The 18,660-nt window shown below is 44.2% G+C and overlaps 1 protein-coding gene across 3 annotated transcripts in view; it reads right to left on the bottom strand.

Moving 5' to 3' along the window:
* Positions 1-18,660, bottom strand: part of LOC112563605 (guanine nucleotide-binding protein G(o) subunit alpha-like) — a 49,485-nt gene that overhangs the window by 3,721 nt on the left and 27,104 nt on the right. For 2 of the 3 annotated variants that reach the window (XM_025237728.1, XM_025237727.1), the window contains exons 2-7: positions 14,024-14,147; positions 13,604-13,788; positions 12,699-12,970; positions 958-1,086; positions 606-735; positions 83-236 (exon numbers count right to left, since the gene is read on the bottom strand). In XM_025237728.1, coding sequence (XP_025093513.1) covers positions 83-236; positions 606-735; positions 958-1,086; positions 12,699-12,970; positions 13,604-13,788; positions 14,024-14,147 — 994 coding nt within the window. Of the gene's footprint in view, positions 1-82; positions 237-605; positions 736-957; positions 1,087-12,698; positions 12,971-13,603; positions 13,789-14,023; positions 14,148-15,181; positions 15,203-18,660 lie in introns of those variants that run through there. The other variant, XM_025237729.1, reaches the window with a different exon arrangement.

The raw sequence follows: 18,660 nt of genomic DNA on the forward strand, positions 1-18,660 counted from the left end.
TATTTTACAGTATTTACACCAATATTTCCAGAGACTGTGAAGATTCTCTAGATATGAAGAGGAATTCAAATAATCGGAAAACCTTTGTAAGACGGAAAGCACGTGGCCAGGCTGACAGTCTTGATGCGGTCCAAGAAGATGTCCTTCTTGTTTAAAAACAGAATAATGTCGGTCTTTTCAAGAAAGTGGCTGTGTGATACTTCGTGGAAAGTCTGAAGGCTGTCCTGAAGCATATTCTGCACGAAAGAGCACGCACTCATACACAGAGACATGAATACGCACACCACAACCAACTCTACTGCCTGTACTTCTGTCATCATGCAAAATGTAATGCATAATATATTTACACATACACATATGTCACGTATAGTTATGTCAATTTATATAAAGCTATGCATATAAATAATTCATATAATATTGTCCTCCCCGCACACTTGTCTCATGTCAGTCTATTTTAATCATTACATTGAAAAAAAATTCTAAGAAGTCAAGATATGAAGGATGCTGATGGTTTAGGTGACACCAAAGATGGAAGAAGACTTTTCATAGGAGAGACTGAGTAGACAGCAAGTAGACAGCACTAAATATTGTGTGTGTGGACTTACTGTAGCTGGGTCTTCTTCTAAAGCTTCATCGAAGCCACACAGAGAGGCGAAGAAGATGACTGCAGTGACGCCCTCGAAGAAATGGATCCACTTCTTCCGCAAACTTTTTTGTCCAGCGACATCAATCATCCTGCAGTGTAAGAGTCAAACAGAGGCTGATGTTCTGACATCTTGTCATGACTGACTACAAGTATTTGGCAGTGACAGTCTGTTACACTAGCTTAGTAGTCATTTTTCTTGTATACCCTGTGGTCACCAGGTTGACGTCTGCGAGGTTTCCATGACTACCGCTGCTTCATTGGGTGTTTGTGTCCAGCATACACTGACACTAGGTAATCAGAGGCTGACTTACTTGAACTGCATGCTGTCCATGGCAATGGCATGCTCCTGCACACCCAGGGTGGGCCAGTGGACATACAGGATGTCCTGCACTGTGGGCACGTAGTCCGCCGTCAGAAGGCGGTCCGCCTGATCCAAGAAGCTGGGAGGAAACATGAAAAGTGAGAGAGGACATTAGTTTTGATAAACATACACGGACACAAACATTGATTTCAGACAAACAATGCTTGATTACAGAAGCAAAATAAAAAGTTAGTTAAACAGATTTGGGATTGGCACAATGGTCGATGACAGACATGAAAAGACTGATGACGATGGTTGATGAGTAGAGAGTGGGAGAGAAATAATCACGAGGGTTAATTAGCAGTGACATTGGATAAGGTGACCAGACGTTTCGGGGGCGAAAGCGGGACACGTGCCGATGATGGTGTCGTCACCGTCAAACAACGCCGAAAAAAGTGATTTTTAAAGACAACCGGGACATTTGATGGAGTTGCCAGAAAGCCAGAAAGCGGGACATTGGGCTTACCGCCCGATGAGCAGGCGGGACACGAGGACTAAAGCGGGACGTCTGGTCACCTTATCTTAGCATTCCAGAACAGTGGCAAATTTTCCATATCCACAGCATGTAGCACTAATCATGGTGTGCCTCTGATAATCGCCGTTTAAGGGCTGAATGCGTAATTGTGCGGGTGATCGAGAGTGATGTTTTGTAATTTATTGTTTATGAGATCTCCCACCAAAGAAATTTTTTTATCTCTTGATGACAGAAAAACATAATAAAGACGTACTGTTTGTGCCTCTGCAATGCGGTAAACACATACTTCTATGACCTGTGATCCCAAAACCATTTTACCTGGAAGTATCGAAAAGATAAAATTGCGAAATCACTTCATCTTCTTCGGCTATTCGATATCCAGGCTCTTTTTCTAACCGATGAAAAAAAAAGTCCCTATCACGACATCAACAGTTTACGACATATGCCCCTCTGTGCAAGTGGATAATACCGGAAATGTTCTCCTTCTGTTCAGAGGATCTTTGCACTTCCGCTGAGGGACAGATATGCTATCATCGGAGGTATGGTTTGTACTAAGTTTGTTTTGTTTGTTTTTAAAGGACTTTGCCTGGCACATGCAGAATAGGAATCGATGAGATATATGCAAAACTACATCATTCCAACCATAAATAGGTATCGAGACAATCGCGTTTATGCATACTTCTCTAAATCTAATATAATATCTAAAAGATGGCCGCTCGTCGTTGTGCGACGTCTGCAGCTCTCACTTCGGATTCAAATTATTTCAATTTTTCATCGCTTTCGTCTGACCCTGGGTATGTTAGTTGTCAAGTTATAGACTTAGGGTGTTGCGTCTGTGTTTAGTGATGATGATTTTACGTTCATTCTTGTTAGGCATGCGTTTTTCATTTTGGATGGCTGTGACCGTTACCACTAGCCGACATTATTAAGATGGCGGTCTGCTTATTTCATGCTGGTCCCCGGCTTCTCTACTCCCGCGAGCTCTTGCTCCGTCTTCGTTCATCTCCCTCTGTTACCCGGAGTTTTCGGGCGCTGCAAGTCGACATCACACGGCTCCCTCCACTTGGCAGATGAAGAAGGAGAGGACGCACAGGCGGTGTGAAGCGGAGACTCAAGATGTTTCGACAGGACGATGGACGCAGATCTCCACCTCTTCCTTCTATCCTGCTCTCCAATGTCCAGTCGATTCGTGGCAAGATTGATGAGCTTGAGGTGTGGATACACAACTTTCGATTGCACAGGGATACTTGTTTGTTGGCGTTTACAGAAACATGGCTACACGACGGTGACGCTGATCTAGACATCGCCGGTTTCTCTGGCCCGTTTAGATCTGATAGATCTGCTGCAGTTACTGGCAAGGCGCGTGGCGGCGGAGTGTCAACAACAGGTACTGTAAAACGGTTATTCTTCGTGAAAAGTTGTGTATTTGTGACCTTGAACTTCTCACAATTTCGCTTCGCCCATTTTACCTCCCGAGAGAATTCCCCCAGCTGTTTTTCACGCTTGTGTATATTCATCCCAGGGCAAATGTTTCCAATGCGTTACAGTGCATTGCAGATGTGACTCACAATCTCGACTCGCTTTGTCCTGATGCTCCAAAATTTATTTTGGGAGATTTTAACCACTGTGATCTGACATCGGTTCTCCATACCTACGACCAGTATGTGACATGTCATACTACACTGAGTCAGACAACACTCGACCTCGTGTACGGAACTGTACCACATGCGTACAGATCTCTACCCTTGCCCAGTCTGGGTGCGTCCTATCATCTGAGTGTACAACTGGTACCCGTTTATAAACCTGTGATCAGGCGGGTACGCCGAACAGTTCATTCCACTAAATCAGGGGTCTCAAACACGCGGCCCGCGGGCCGTATGCGGCCCGTGAAACATTTTTGTGCGGCCCGCGGTCACGTCCGCGGTGTATATGTATGTTGTATGTTGTGCTTGGTGTTTTTTATGGGAACTACAGTTTCTGCTTTTTTATTAGTGACAGAGACAACGTCAACTTATTTTAATAAACTAAACTGCCTGTGCATGTAATAAACTACACTAAATGTAATTAATAATTATAAAAACTTTATTTTACATTTAACTGCAGTGACAGTAGTGTTTGTAAAATTTAATGAAAAAACATTTTCTTTTCGTGGTGCGGCCCGCTGACTGGCTGTTACTTTCCACTGCGGCCCACATGCTAATATGAGTTTGAGACCCCTGCACTAAATGCTGGGCTGCCGACAATGTTGCACACTTACAGGACTGTTTTCAATGTACTAACTGGGATGTCTTTTTAGAAGCATGTCCTAATCTGAACGACTTAGTGAACACCATCTCTTCCTATATCTCCTTTTGTGTCGATTGCACCATTCCATCCAAACAATTTGTGCTTTATCCTAACAACAAACCCTGGGTGACCAAGAGCCTGAAAGCTGTGCTTAATAGAAAAAAACGTGTGTTCTTCACAGGTTCTGTACACGACAAAAAATAGTCAATCGAGAGGTCCGTGATGCTATCCGTCGAGCCAAGGTGCAATATAAGTCGAAAATCGAGTCTCAGTTTGCTACAGGCAACATCAGAGAGGCTTGGCAGGGACTGAAGAACATGGCCAGTACTGACGATCGGAGTAAGGGGTCGAAAGCCAAAATCTCGATCTGCGTTGACAGTGCGGCCCTTCCTAATGCTCTTAATGCTTTCTTTGCTCGGTTCGAGGCACATGACTTCTCCGTGGAAGTTCACGATGTGCTTCGTTCTCTTCACCCTGTGCCGAAGGTTGAGATTTGTCGCAAGCAAGTTGTGGAGTTGTTTCAGGGAGTAAATATTCGCAAGGCCTCGGGTCCGGATGGTATTTGTGGCAGAACATTACGTTTCTGTGCGCACCAACTTGGAGGCATTTGTCAACATCTTTTTCAGCGCTCTATGGATTCACTCTCCATCCCAGCTGCTTGGAAATTATCTACCATTGTTCCAGTTCCAAAGATAGTTTCAGCTCGGCATCTCAATGACTTTAGACCGGTGGCCTTAACATCGTTGGTCATGAAAGTATTTGAGACAATCATCAAAGCATTGATTCTTAATGCCGCTAACAATCGTCTTGATCCCTTGCAATTTGCATACCAGTCCAAGCGAGGTGTTGATGATGCTAAACTGTTCATCCTCCACACTGTAATCAAACACCTGGAGAATCCTCAAGCCCATGCTCGACTATTATTCGCTGATTTCTCTTCGGCCTTTAACACTATCCAGCCACATATCCTAGCTCGAAGACTCCTCGACGAGTTGTCCCTTGATCATCAGCTAGTGTCATGGATAATTCACTTTTTGGTCGACAGGCAGCAACGAGTTCTTGTCAATGGCACTTTTTCCGACTTAACCACCACATGCACCGGCTCACCTCAGGGATGTGTTCTATCCCCGCTTCTGTTTATCCTGTATACCAACAGTTGTCTATATAGCCTATATACTATTAGACCACGTGACCCACTTAACCGCATTTAACTTGCTCTGACGCTATCGACCTTTGACTAAAGTGACCACATCCCCCTTTATCCCGCTTTACTCCGGATACCTGGCTCTATCTCTACCTCTTTGTCAGAGTTGGCCACATCAGCCTCCGACTGTCGTGACACCCGTCTAGCTCCCTCATTCAGCACTGGTGTCCAGTCAGTGGCAACGAAAACAAACACTGTTCTCCGAGCTAAGTATATCGGTCCTAATTAATGGACGTACCCCTGAAGCGATTACTGCGGGCCCCCCTTACGTAAGAGGCCGCAATTCACAGGCTCAGTTAATGCCAGGGGAGATAAATATTCTTACCCCTTTCATCCAACTAAATGTCTGGTATCGCCCCAGGGCGACCGCTGCCCCTCTTTAAAGTTTTATTACCAGTTTCGGCCCTGTTTTTCTGGCCTTGAACAAGGCTGGTTCATGACACTCATACGGAATGTTTTAAAATGATATTTTAAAAATTATAACATAATTGCTTGTCATTATTGACTTTGTTGTTAAATCAATCCTTAAGTAATCACTTGAATTATTACTAATAGTGAGGTAAGTCATACAGGGCATTTCAGTCTTCATATTCATTTGGTTTCTAAAGTATTTTAATAGCAGTTTTGATGTTTATGTTTCATAAACTGCAGTTTTTATAACGGTGCTTTTACTTGCAGATAAGAAGCAGAACTACAAAGTAGCAACTACAGCAGAATGATTAATTCTCAAGATAAGGACAGGATATCAACACAGCCTTTTTCAACTTCAAGTATGGATCTTTTTGCTTCACCATAGGGTCTCGAAATTGAACAAACAAAAAGAGAGAAAAAGAAAAATCACAATTTACTGTCATCATATGAAAGTTACATAGATGTAGCTGAGGATCATGTAAATGAATGTTCATCTAAAAACAAGCAGACCATAGAAGAAGAACAAAAGAAATCCAAGTTACAGGGGTTTGATGAAAGTGAAGTGCATGCACACAGTGATCAAGAACAGAGGAAAAAAAGGCCTAGATCGCAAGACATGGATGTTTGTGATGTGTACGTATCTAGAGATTTGGGCAACAGCATGGTGCTGATATCTAGTGATCAAGAACAGAGGAAAAAAAGAAAGAAGAAAAGGCCTAGATCACAAGACATGGATGTTTGTGATGTGCACGTATCTAGAGATTTGGGCAACAGCATGGTGCTGATATCTAGTGATCAAGAACAGAGGAAAAAAAGAAAGAAGAAAAGGCCTAGATCACAAGACATGGATGTTTGTGATGTGCACGTATCTAGAGATTTGGGCAACAGCATGGTGCTGATATCTAGTGATCAAGAACAGAGGAAAAAAAGAAAGAAGAAAAGGCCTAGATCGCAAGACATGGATGTTTGTGATGTGCACGTATCTAGAGATTTGGGCAACAGCATGGTGCTGATATCTAGTTATAGCAAATCACACACAAATGAACCAGGGGATTCACCAGCTTGCACAGAGCACAGAAAAGACAAATACAAGTTAAAAGTTTTGAACGAAAATGAATCATGTGCAGACAGTGAACAAGAACAGGGCCATGCTGTTAAGAAAAAGAACAGAAAACATAAATCAATAGACATGGATGTTTGTCATGTGAATGTCTCTGGAGATTTAGGTGATCAAGAACAGAGGAAAAAAAGAAAGAAGAAAAGGCCTAGATCGCAAGACATGGATGTTTGTGATGTGCACGTATCTAGAGATTTGGGCAACAGCATGGTGCTGATATCTAGTTATAGCAAATCACACACAAATGTACCAGGGGATTCACCAGCTTGCACAGAGCACAGAAAAGACAAATACACGTTAAAAGTGTTGAACGAAAATGAATCATGTGCAGACAGTGAACAAGAACAGGGCCATGCTGTTAAAAAAAAGAACAGAAAACATAAATCAATAGACATGGATGTTTGTCATGTGAATGTCTCTGGAGATTTAGATGATGATCAGAATGGAGGGGTGGAGGTATCTAGGAATGAAATATATGCAGATGGCAAAAAAGGTCTCTCTGAGGCAGAAAATAAATGTGCATCAGATGATGTACATAATGGTGATGCAAACACCAAAACTTTGAGTGAGTGTTCCAATAGCAGAAAAGGCAAAGAAAAAGGCTTTGACAAAAAACCATCAGTGTTACTTGTGTGAAGTGAGTGTTGCAGGCAAAAATAATTATATAAAACATCTTGGAACTGCACATGACAAGCCTGTTTTTCAGTGTTCACAGTGTGGCAGGTGCTGCACATCTCAAGAGGGACTTTCCTTACACCAGAGATTTGCATGTGACCAGGAAAAGAACCTTTCTGCCAGAGTCTACAAATGTAAGGACTGCCCCATGTCTTACAAAAGTAATCGATCACTTCGGCGCCACAGAAGGGAACAACATAATATTGGAGGTACAGTTAGAGAACATGTGTGTCGTCTTTGTAATAAGTCCTTTCCTCGTCAGGCAAGTTTGCCAATTCATCTTTTAAAATGCATGAAGCGGAAGAAAAATTTTGTTGAAGAAGGGAAGGTAGAGGTTTCTTGTGAAGAATGTCAAAAAGTGTTTTCATCAAGACGCAGTCTAAAATATCACATGTCAACTATTCATGAGCAAAGACTGTTTGAGTGCTCCACATGCGGAGAAGTTTTCCGTTGGTCCAAAAGTTTGTCAAAACATCGGCAAAAATGTCAATAAATTTGAGAATTATGCAAGTATTTTAAAATAGTTAATTGTCTGCCAAGTAGAAAGCAATGTTCTAGAACAGTTACGAAAATATCTACTCATACAATTAGATTTTTATTTTTTATGAGGAATAACTGAATAATCCTGGACTACTGACAGGGATACAGAAATGTAAAGATGGCGGGGTGAACTGTGTTCACGTGCTGTGCGGACGCTTTTTTTCCAAGCTCTTCAATACAAGGTGCATTTTGCCTAGTTTTACGAAAGTTCTTCATCTTTGTGGTGTGTTGTGCAGAAAATACTGATCTCTCAGTTACAGGCTGCATAGAAAAGTAAATTTTATACGAATATTCAGTCAAAATAGTTGAATTTAAAAAAATTACGAAAGAAGCCCGGTGACCACAGTGTTCAACGGAGAGTGAACAGCACGGCGGTAGCTTTGTGTGTGATTCGTGAGTGTGTGACACCTCCACTGGACTCTATGGCCCGCTCCAACGAGAGTGGTGTCTTAACTGATATCCAGACACTACTTAACAAACAAGAGGAAAACATTAAACACCACATAGACGAAGTTAGAGACGAACTGAGACTCTTCAAATCGGCCATTGATAAACTGTTTACGGAGATACAGCAAGTTAAACAAAGGCAAGAGTCGCTCGAGCAAAACACCGAGAGACTAAAAGAACATGTAGACCAGTCTCTCCAGGTCTTTGACGACAAGCTCGACAAGCTCGAAGGTTTCTCACGCAGAGACAATCTGAAGTTCTTCGGGATAACAGAAACTGGAGAGGATTCATACGAAACCTGTGCTGCTACGATAATAAACCTCCTGCAAGAAACTATTCCAGGGAAAGTGTGGCAAACTACTGACATCGTGCGAGCGCACAGAGTCGGTAAGAAAATTGTGCCAGCAGGACATACCCGAAACAGGGAAATCAAACCACGCCCCATAATTGCTAAATTCACTCGATGGTCTGACAAGTTGGGTATACTTACCAAAGCACGAGAGAAACTGAGAGCAAAAGGTGTATCTGTGGCTAGTGATCTCACAGAAAGACAACAGTCGATCATAAAGTGTTACAGAAATAGCGGGGTGCGTGCGTTCTACAGAGGAGACCGGCTCGTTGTTGGAGGACCCTTATACCAAAATACGAACAGACAACAGGAAGAGAGGGAGAATCCTCGAACCAACGCGGACAGATCCCCCTCTCAGCACCAGGCAGCCCTACAGCAACAGAGTGACGAATACACACTAGTAACAGTGCAGCGGAACAACGGAGTCCGACAGCACCGGAGCAGTCAGTCTTACTTACCTCTACCCCTGCGGAACTGCTATCTACCTCTACAAACAGATGAGGAAGAGGATAACACCATATTACGGGCCGATAAGCATTTGGAGCAAATAGACACGAACGAGGCTACTCGCAGAGGTAGCATTATCAACAACCTACAGATGATTCCGACTGCTGTCTTGCCCACTAAATGCCCTGCTGAATCCAACACCACCAAGACATCTACCGGCGACAACACAAAGGAGAAGGACACACCTCCATACACCAGTGCAACAGAGGCCAACAACAGCCAGACAGCCGATGTCAGCGAGTGTCCACCTGACAGCAATGTGCAAGTATCGTCCCCACACCCCGCATCGGTGTCCCCATCTAGTCGTGACCCTGAAACCACGAACGGGGTACCCGTGCCGACTAGCCGGGTAGAGACAAGGAGCACGACGGCCGGATATGCTGTAAAGGTCAAAGGGACACAACTGCCGATGATAGACGACAGCACATGCACACCCAAACGGCGTAAGAGCAAGAACGGAGGTGCAAGCGGAAAGGGGAAAAAACAAGGCTCTATGGACAGTTACATAAGGGAAGATAGTGCAACAAGATCGCAACCGAAGTGGAAGTAAAAAAAGACTGGCCGTCAGGCAAGGCGTTTGACTTTGTTGACTTTAATTTAGAAGGCTAAACATGACTAGCATTAAGATTTGTTCAGTTAATTGTCAGGGACTGGGTAACTTACAGAAAAGGAAAGATGTATTTAACTATATTAGGCAAAAAAATTATTCAATATATTTCCTACAAGATACACACTTTGAACCTAAGCAAGAAAGGTATATTAGATCTGAATGGGGTACACCTGCCTTTTGCATCCAATAATACATCCTCTAGAGGTGTTGGAATTTTATTTAAAATAATTATGAATTTAAAGTTAATAAAGTGTATAAAGATGAGAAAGGAGATTATATTTTGGCAGTAATAGAAATTATGGGCGAGAACCTCTTATTAGTTAACATTTATGGACCAAATAAAGATAACCAGAATTTTATGTGAAACTAGAACGCTTAATTCAAGATACGCAGATTAGTAAAGTAATAATAGGGGGAGACTGGAATCTAGTTATGGACCCTAACAAAGATTACCATAATTATAAACATATAAATAATCCTAAGCCTGCGTAAGCGTAGAAACATTAATAGACAATTTAGAACTAATAGATATATGGAGATATCTGAACCCAGAAATAAAGCGATACACCTGAGAAGATCCAACCCTTTACAACAAAGTAGGCTGGACTTTTTTCTTATTTCAGAATCCTTACTTCAACATGTAGCCGAGGCAGATATTGAATTTGGATATAGATCAGACCACTCAATGATTACTCTTAATCTTCAGTTTGGGGATAAATAATACCTCGCACTTTATGGAAATTTAATTCTCTCTCTTAAGGAAACTCAATATGTAAAGAAGTACATGAGACCATTGACAGAGTTATAGAACAATATGCTGCACTCCCTTATAATAGAGACAGCTTATCTAAAGTTACAGACCAAGACCTACAATTAACAATATCAGATAAATTGTTTCTCGATGTACTACCAATTATCACGTCAATTACTGTGCAACTTCTAATTGTTTTTATTGATATGTTATTTATGTGGGTACTGTTTATTGATTTGTTTGCAGTCCTATGCTCCAGTGGGGGCAAACAGGACTAAGAAGTCTGTTTAGTAGTGATGCTACATAGGCAAACTTTTGGAATGAAAATAAGGATTTCATGTCAAAGTTTCAGTGACTAACATTTTGTTTAAGTTATTTTTGGTGTTAACTAAGATGGGTCATTTAATATGCCATTTCCAGAGTTTTTCTTGTGTGAATATTTTTATATGGATATTTTCTGAGTTTGGAAAATGGTCAAATTGTGAATGAAACCTATGAGTACTGTCAAAAAAGTTGTAATCATGTGGTTGTCACATGTTATTGAACAGTATTGGCATTATGCTTTCTTGGGGAAACATTTAATCTCTCCTACTGGTACTTCAAACGGGAGTGCTTATCTCTGTGGGCTGCTAAAAAGTTCAGTACAGTTTACTCCTTTTACATGTTTCTCAGTCTCTGTCTATGCTCTTTTGTGTGTGCATGCACACCCTTCTTTTTGAATGCTGCATAGATGCACAGTGTTCAGTCCTAAACACATTTTTGCAGTACCTTTTTTTGTTTTGTTTTTTTTTGTTTTGTTTTTCTTTGGTGTTTTTTTTTTTTTGTTTGTTTGTTTTTTGTTTGTTTTACAACATTTATAGGTCAATTTTTGCCTGTGAATTTCTGATACAAAGCAACTTTTGTGTAATGTTTTGTGTTTCATATTATAAGATACATTATTGGTGGAGAAAATAAAAACTTGAGGGGAAAAAAAAATAGAAATGTAAAGATGATGTAAAGTCTTGAATGCTTCAGAACAGACTGCAACTGAACGATGATAAGACTGAACTGCTACTTGTCCAAAGAAATTTCTGTCATCCTTTTCTTTCTTTGTCTTTGGCTATAAACGGCTCATATATTCCTTTGTTCGCAGCTTGGGTGTCATTCTTGATCAGCATTTGACTTTTTCATCAGCATATTTCTCATGTCTGCAGAAATGCCTACCTTGAACTTCGTTGGAATCAGTACAATTGTCTATTTCCAATGCAAACTAAAACTCTAATCTGTGCCTTTGTGCTATCAAGGATGGACTATTGTAATTCTCTTTTAGCTGGAATTCCAAGTATCTTCTGACAGATTTCAAAGGATCCAGAATAACGCTGCTTGACTCATCTGTAGACCATCTAGATACGTACATATATCGCCTATCATTCGTCTTTTCCACTGGCTGCCAATCACAGACCGTATAGCCTACAAATTTCTACTTTGATTAACTCGGCTGTTTCTTGCACCAGTCCTCAGTACCTCTCTGATTCACTCTCATCTATAACCGCTCAACCTCTTCTGACACAAGCTTCTGCGAGTCCCACAAAACATGTGGACAAAGGTCTTTCTCTACCAAGCCCATCAACTTGGAATAGATTACTGTCAGCCTTCGTATCTCTGATTCTCTTACTCCTTTAAGTTCAAGCTTAAGACACATCTTTTCAGAACGACTTCAATGTAACCCTGAGCGTGCATGACATGTCTGTATTTACTTGGTGTATGAGTGGCGTCTGTAGTAGCAGTGATGCGAAAACAGTTGAGACAGTTGGAAACAGTAAACAGTTGAGAAAGTAAACAGGATGAGTGTCAAATGGTGAGTGATGTGTCTGTCTCTCAGGCTCCAGACATTTCAACACAAAGCCTGTCATCGCGAGATGACCACTACTGTCAGTGACGTAGTCTAGTGTGTGGCAGTGGCTGACATCTTAACATATTCAGCCAGGTTCACGTGATGTGTGATGTGATGTGATGTGCACGCGTGTAGCTTACTCCTAGTGTGACGTATTACTCCTTGGCGCGCGCCAGACACTACTTGTGACTGTCTACTCGCGTGCGTGCGTGACGTGCTACTTGTGTGACTTACTACTCATACCAGAGTGATGCATTTCTTGCGTGACGTACTGTTGATGTGTGCACTGTGGCATACTATCCATGAGTGACGTTCTGCTCGCGTGAGAGAGACTTAGTAGTCACACGTGTGACGTTCAGCTCGCATGAGTGTGACTCTCTAGTGTGTGTGTGTGTGCGTGTTTGTGACGTCCTACTCTCGTGTCTGTGTTTGTGTGTGACACTTACTACTCGTGCGTGCGGGACAGAGCGTGTCGCTGAAACTTCTGTCGCCGAGCATAGCAGCACTGCACGCCCAGGTCCGTCCACAGCTGCTGCAGCACGGCCACGTCAGGTGCTTGCAGCTGCAGCTTGTCCAGGAACGTCATGCGTCGCGTGACGTCCGCACGGCAGGTGGTAGGTGACGTGCGCTCCGCGCTCTCGTCTTCCTCCGTGAAGCGCAGCACCAGCGCCTCCATGGACATGCGCGGGAACTTGTCCTGGAACTCCACCGCCAGCTGCTGCTCCGCCAGACAAAGCACACACCGGTGTCGTCATCGCCAACTATCATTACATGTCATGACAACACACCACTGCCACCCGGTCCCCCTACCCCGCACCATGTAGGGAATGAAATGCAAATGTGGCGCTATCTATCTCAGATATCGCCAGACACGGTGCTCAACAATCTAAAAGCAAAAGTCGGATGATGTATATCCTCTGCGGGATGCTGCTGGACCCTGTGGACGGGTGCATGATAGCAATCACCGGTTACCATCGATTGCTGAACGCAGCAGAGCAGACCTACATTTCATCTTTTGCTTGCAATCTGCTGTAGAATAAGCAATTTTACAAATGCAGTCTTGTACTATTCTGGGAACCAGTGCAGCAAACAATCTTATTGTGACGCAGCCTGTTGTAACAAATATTTCTGCCGAGGCTTCAATATGCAATAGAGGAAACTGATGTCGCTCTCACTTCCTCACTCCCTCCTTCACCCACACACACAAACACACACACAAACACACACACACAAACACACACACACACACACACACACACACACACACACACACACACACACACACACAAACACAGGGGCGCGCACGTCAGTTTTCAGGGCAACACCTCAAGACAGTAAGAAGGTCGCTCACCTTGTTGAGGTGGTTGTCGAACTGAATGTTCAGCACCTCCATCTGCTCCAGCACCACGTGCAGAGCTCCAGTCAGGTTGTGCAGCACCTGAGGCACCCACTGGTGGCAGATGGCTTCTGGGAAATGGTTCCCGTAATGCAGTCGCAGCTGTTTGATGAAGGTGCTCTTTCCAGCCCCTGCTCCACCTGAAAAATATCATTCCGAGAACAAGTGAGTTACACCATTGCAGCACGGCACGCAAAGCCTAACGACCTCAGACAGCGACAGGAACTATTTGTTTACTTCATGTAGAGCTGGATAGTATCCATGCACCACTAGTCTACTCTCTACTCAGTCGCTGCCTGTCTACTCAGTTGTTGCCTGGAAGCAGGCAGAGAATGGGGCGTGGTGATGTGTGGAGGGGAACTTGGGGGGCCATACCCAGCATCAGCAGCTGCACCTCCTTCTGACGTCGCTCGCGTTCCTCGTCCAGCTGCTGGTCGATGCTCTTGCTCCGGGCGATGGCCGCTCGCCCTCCCTTGTTCATGTTGGCCAACGTCAGCGTCTGGAACAACAACACGACTTGGGTCAGTGGATTCCAGTCAGGACAAGCACAGCATCAGACAGCAAACCGTCAGTCACAAGAACGTCAGACTAGATAAAGAACAGAAGAACGTCAGACTAGACAAAGGACAGAACGTCAGACTAGACAAAGGACACGTCAGTTAGCGAACCGTCAGTAAGAAGAACGTGAATGAGCACAGGCAGCACAGCGTCCGTCAGCAGAACATCAAGAAGAAGCAGCAAGAGGTCAGTCCCGTCAAACAGAGACAAGATCATCAGAATCTGATGCACAGCAGGCCAGACCCTTCAACCCGCCGCTCGCTGCTCTCGGAGCTCAGTGCGTGTGACAAAGGATGTTTATGCAAACAAGAGAATGCTAATATGATTGCTTGCATTGCTGCGTGTCAGGGCGCTCACCCCAACCAAAAATCTCCCCAAACTCCAGAAAAAATAATGTTTGAATATTTCAGTGCCCGCACATATCACCTCTGAGCGTTTTTACGGTGCCAGCCACTCGCTGGAACAAACCTCTGGTCTCAGGATCCCTGTAATGCTCTCAATGCAACATTACTTGAGACAACAAACAACAACAATCAAAGCCTCGCATTGACCCTGTAGACGTTAAATTCTGGGGTCAATGGCCGATGTCTGCCGGAATTTGAAGTCTTGACAGTCACGGCACAGGATTTAAACATTCCACCCCACTAACCCGTCGAATGGCAGAGAATAAATAGTGTAATAGTTGGTGGAGTTCTTTTCTCCAGCAGAAGCCTCGCAATTTTCTCTAATTCAGTATTCTCATACTCTTTCGACAATTAAATGACAAAAATAACACACTGAGCTAAATACTGATTGAATAAATAAGACACTAATGTAAATAATCTCATTTGCCTCTAGAGCCCTCATTGGAGCTAAGAAATGGTGGGCTTGGCTGGCATGGTCCCCTCCTCATCAAAGACAAGGCAAGTCTGGCCAGTCATCCACCAGACAAATAAAATTATTGGCACATCACAGCAGCCACTGTCTGACTTGTACCTTCATGCAGTCAGAAAGATGGCATCCAACATCCCCTCAGACCAAACACACCCTCCCAGAGGTCCTTGGTGCCAGCAGCCATCACCATCCTGAATAACAGACACAAGGACTCGTGGGGCTGTCAGACTACCTGGCATCCTCCTTAGTAGGTTAACATGTATGTGAGAGATGATGTAGGTGTGCGTGTTGAATGTTTTGTATGAGATTTTATGTCTGGCCATTATGTGTGTTTATATACATATACATGCTCATATTATGTGTGTATATGTGGTTGGGCTTATGATCAAAAGAAAAATTTCTGTCGTGGACTTCCTCTGACACAATAAAGTGCGATTTGATTTGAATTTCTCTCAGCAACTCATTTTTCACGAGGATTGATTCGGGTTTTAGCAGGAGCGATGCAAACCTGGAGCTTACATCTTGAAAGTTGATAAAGTTAACTACAGCCCCGTGTCCCCTATTTACACCTTTTACAAGTTAACTACAGCCCCGTGTCCCCTATTTACACCTATTACAAGTTAACTACAGCCCCGTGTCCCCTATTTACACCTATTAGTGACGACATCCTGTGACAGTTGGGGGTCATCGATACTGTGCAGGGTCACCAAGATCCATGGGTTGAATGAGAGGACCCTGAGACAGACACGTTAGGGGCATCGTGTAGCAAGACACACCACACTGGTTGCCACATAACAAACAGGAAGGAAACGAGTTCCAACCATCCGCCATCAGCAGCCAGCGCATTGGCAGCAGGTCTTTGCCAGCCCTGCATCAACATCAGGAGGAACAGCAACAGGAAATGAAAGACTTGGCGGCGTCAGCAGTCGTCAGATGGCCAGCGCGCGCAGATGATCAGGTGACCGCACGTTCTGTACGAGGTTTTGTATTTTTGTTGGCGTTAACGTGACACAACTTCCATGTTCCAGGTTTGGACATTTGCATGTTTCACAGCAAAGAGCAAAGAAAAATGTGCATTTGAAGATGGAGAAACGATAATTTTCTGCAAAAAGTCACTTTGTCAGAGAGATTATGAAAACGGTCATGCCTCAAGTCCACCAACTGGACATGCGAAACGGAAGCATCATCGTTGGAGAGGACACCGTGTCGGCACCAATCGGTTTGCGCATCCGACAGCATGACTGCTGATGTGACTCCCCCCTGAATCATTTTACTAATTAGACTAATCGCGCACAACAAGCATGGAAAGGACTTACTCTTAGAGGAAGAGCACATCCCAGTAAAAACATCCTACTTTACACATGATGCGCCAACAGGGCGACCAGGGACTGGTGGAGCCCTAGAGAAGTGCAGTGTAAAGAGAAACTGTGACATGACAGCAGAGCTTCCTTGAAGTGTCACTACATTAATACTTTTGTCGGCCTGCACGTGTCCTACCAGTACTACCCATTACCACGTGTACACGTCACGTGAGCTCTCTCCCCAGTATGATTGCACCCGGTGAGAAACCACGTGACCTAAGATCGCGAACTTCGTCTTCTCGAGTGCAATGAAAGACCGAGAAATGTAAGGCACCATCCTGAGTGAGAAGTCAATAGAAAACACACAAACAAGACAACACAGTCATCAACATTCTGGTTTGACAACTCTGATCGCTGGCAATATGACAAATTCCACTGATACGGGTGTCGCGGTCACACTCCATCTGTTACAAGAAGATGGAGGCTCAACCGTCCAGCAGCAGGATTAACGTCCATCGAGATATTTTGTGTTTTGTCACATGCATGTCACATCTATCTATCGTATTTACAATGTGTTTAAACTATAACCCTGAGCAAAAATAGTTTATTATAGTGTGAAAATAGATAATAATGAAAAATTAACAACTTACCAATAAAGACCCTAATGTTTGCCCAGAGTGTGTAGTAGTCGCTAGTACCTAACAATGAATCGCATAGTGACGGCCATTGTTCTAAGCGCCCAGCGTAGTTCATGCAGTGTTACGTACAGGCTGATGAAGAGGTTGATGAGAAGATGTCAGTGATTAAGGGTGACGTGATTGGTGAGCAGCTGGTGACGTGATTGGTGAGCAGCTGGTGACGTGATTGGTGAGCAGCTGGTGACAGAGTAGTGTAAGCAAGTGACGTGACTGGGGTGCAGCTGGTGACACGAGTGATGTAAGCTGGTGACGTGATTAGCGGACAGCTGGTGACAAGTAGATGCGGTTGGATATTTCTGATGTGATGCAGGTTTCTAACTAAACATTTCTGCCAGTGCCTGTAGCCGCACTTGAGCATCCAAGCCTCACGCTTTTTACCATGTGCACTGATACTGTACAGACGATGGCTGCACTCCACCCGTCGCACCACTCACTGGGTCACCAAACTTGGCGGAAGAACATGCATCGCACCATGTAGACCTGCACGTCACATTAACTCAAGTCTGGCTCGCACACAGAGCTGTTCCCCGGCAGTTTGGGTAGAGAAGACATCAGCATTCTCTTTCACTTCAATCTCATGACAACCTGTACTTACCGCCTCCCCCACTAGTGTCACAAGTCGAGATGGTGTAGCAGGACTCAAGCAGTACGCTGGAGCGCTTTAATTGCCGGACTCCAACGTTTCACATTTGTGAAACAAACAGCCATGGCATTCCGCGGTAGTTAGGAATGTTTAGCGGCCGGGTTTCGTTTCCCGTCCGGAGAAACAAGAGTTAGCGGGTAGCTTGAGTAGCTGGGTCTTACTAACTACCCCCATGACGGTGTGGAAGGCTCGCAGACACGACAAGTCGGCAGTGGTGGATGAGGCTGCAGACACGACGTGCGTGCTCGATATGAGGCTGCAGACACAGACGAGGTATGCAGTGTGTGGAATGAGCATTGCAGACACGACGAGGTTGCAGGGTAGAAGCTGCAGACAAGATGCCAACAAAGACCCTGCGGTTGCAGGTGTGGATGAGGCTGCCGACTAGACTGGTATATAAACCCAAAAGTTGGCCAAATGTTCGGCCCCAGGCTAGTAGACGATTTAGATGGCCCATGTGTGTGGTTGATGCTAATCCGTTCTCATGTACTCGTCACGAGTCAACGTTAGCGCGAGCCAAGTAGCTACATCCTATAGCAGTCGTCTGCTGGAGGAAGTGTTTTGTCAAACAGTGCACACAGCTGAGCGCGGTGTCAAGTTGGTTTCAGAGGAAGAGTGGAGGGCGTATCTGAGGTCACATACGAGACTCAGCGAACTACGCAAACGACTCACCCACCGTGCGCCACGTGTCAAGCGATACTACAACATGACTGCTAGCACTATGCGCACCATTTTCTATTCAACTCTTGTTAGACAAAGCGCCTCTTACTCTCAGTGATAAATGACGCAGTTACCGGAGTCCGCGTGCGACACTTTCCACTGCTAAGCCACGCCCTGCCCGCCAATAGGCATAGGTCAGAGGTTCCAAGGTGTATCGTAAATTAATTCCGCCTCCTCCGCGGCTAACCTACAGCTGATTCATGATGTAGCAAACCTTGC

The sequence above is a fragment of the Pomacea canaliculata genome, linkage group LG5 (assembly GCF_003073045.1).
Source record: "Pomacea canaliculata isolate SZHN2017 linkage group LG5, ASM307304v1, whole genome shotgun sequence".
In the NCBI taxonomy this organism is placed as follows: Eukaryota; Metazoa; Mollusca; class Gastropoda; order Architaenioglossa; family Ampullariidae; genus Pomacea; species Pomacea canaliculata.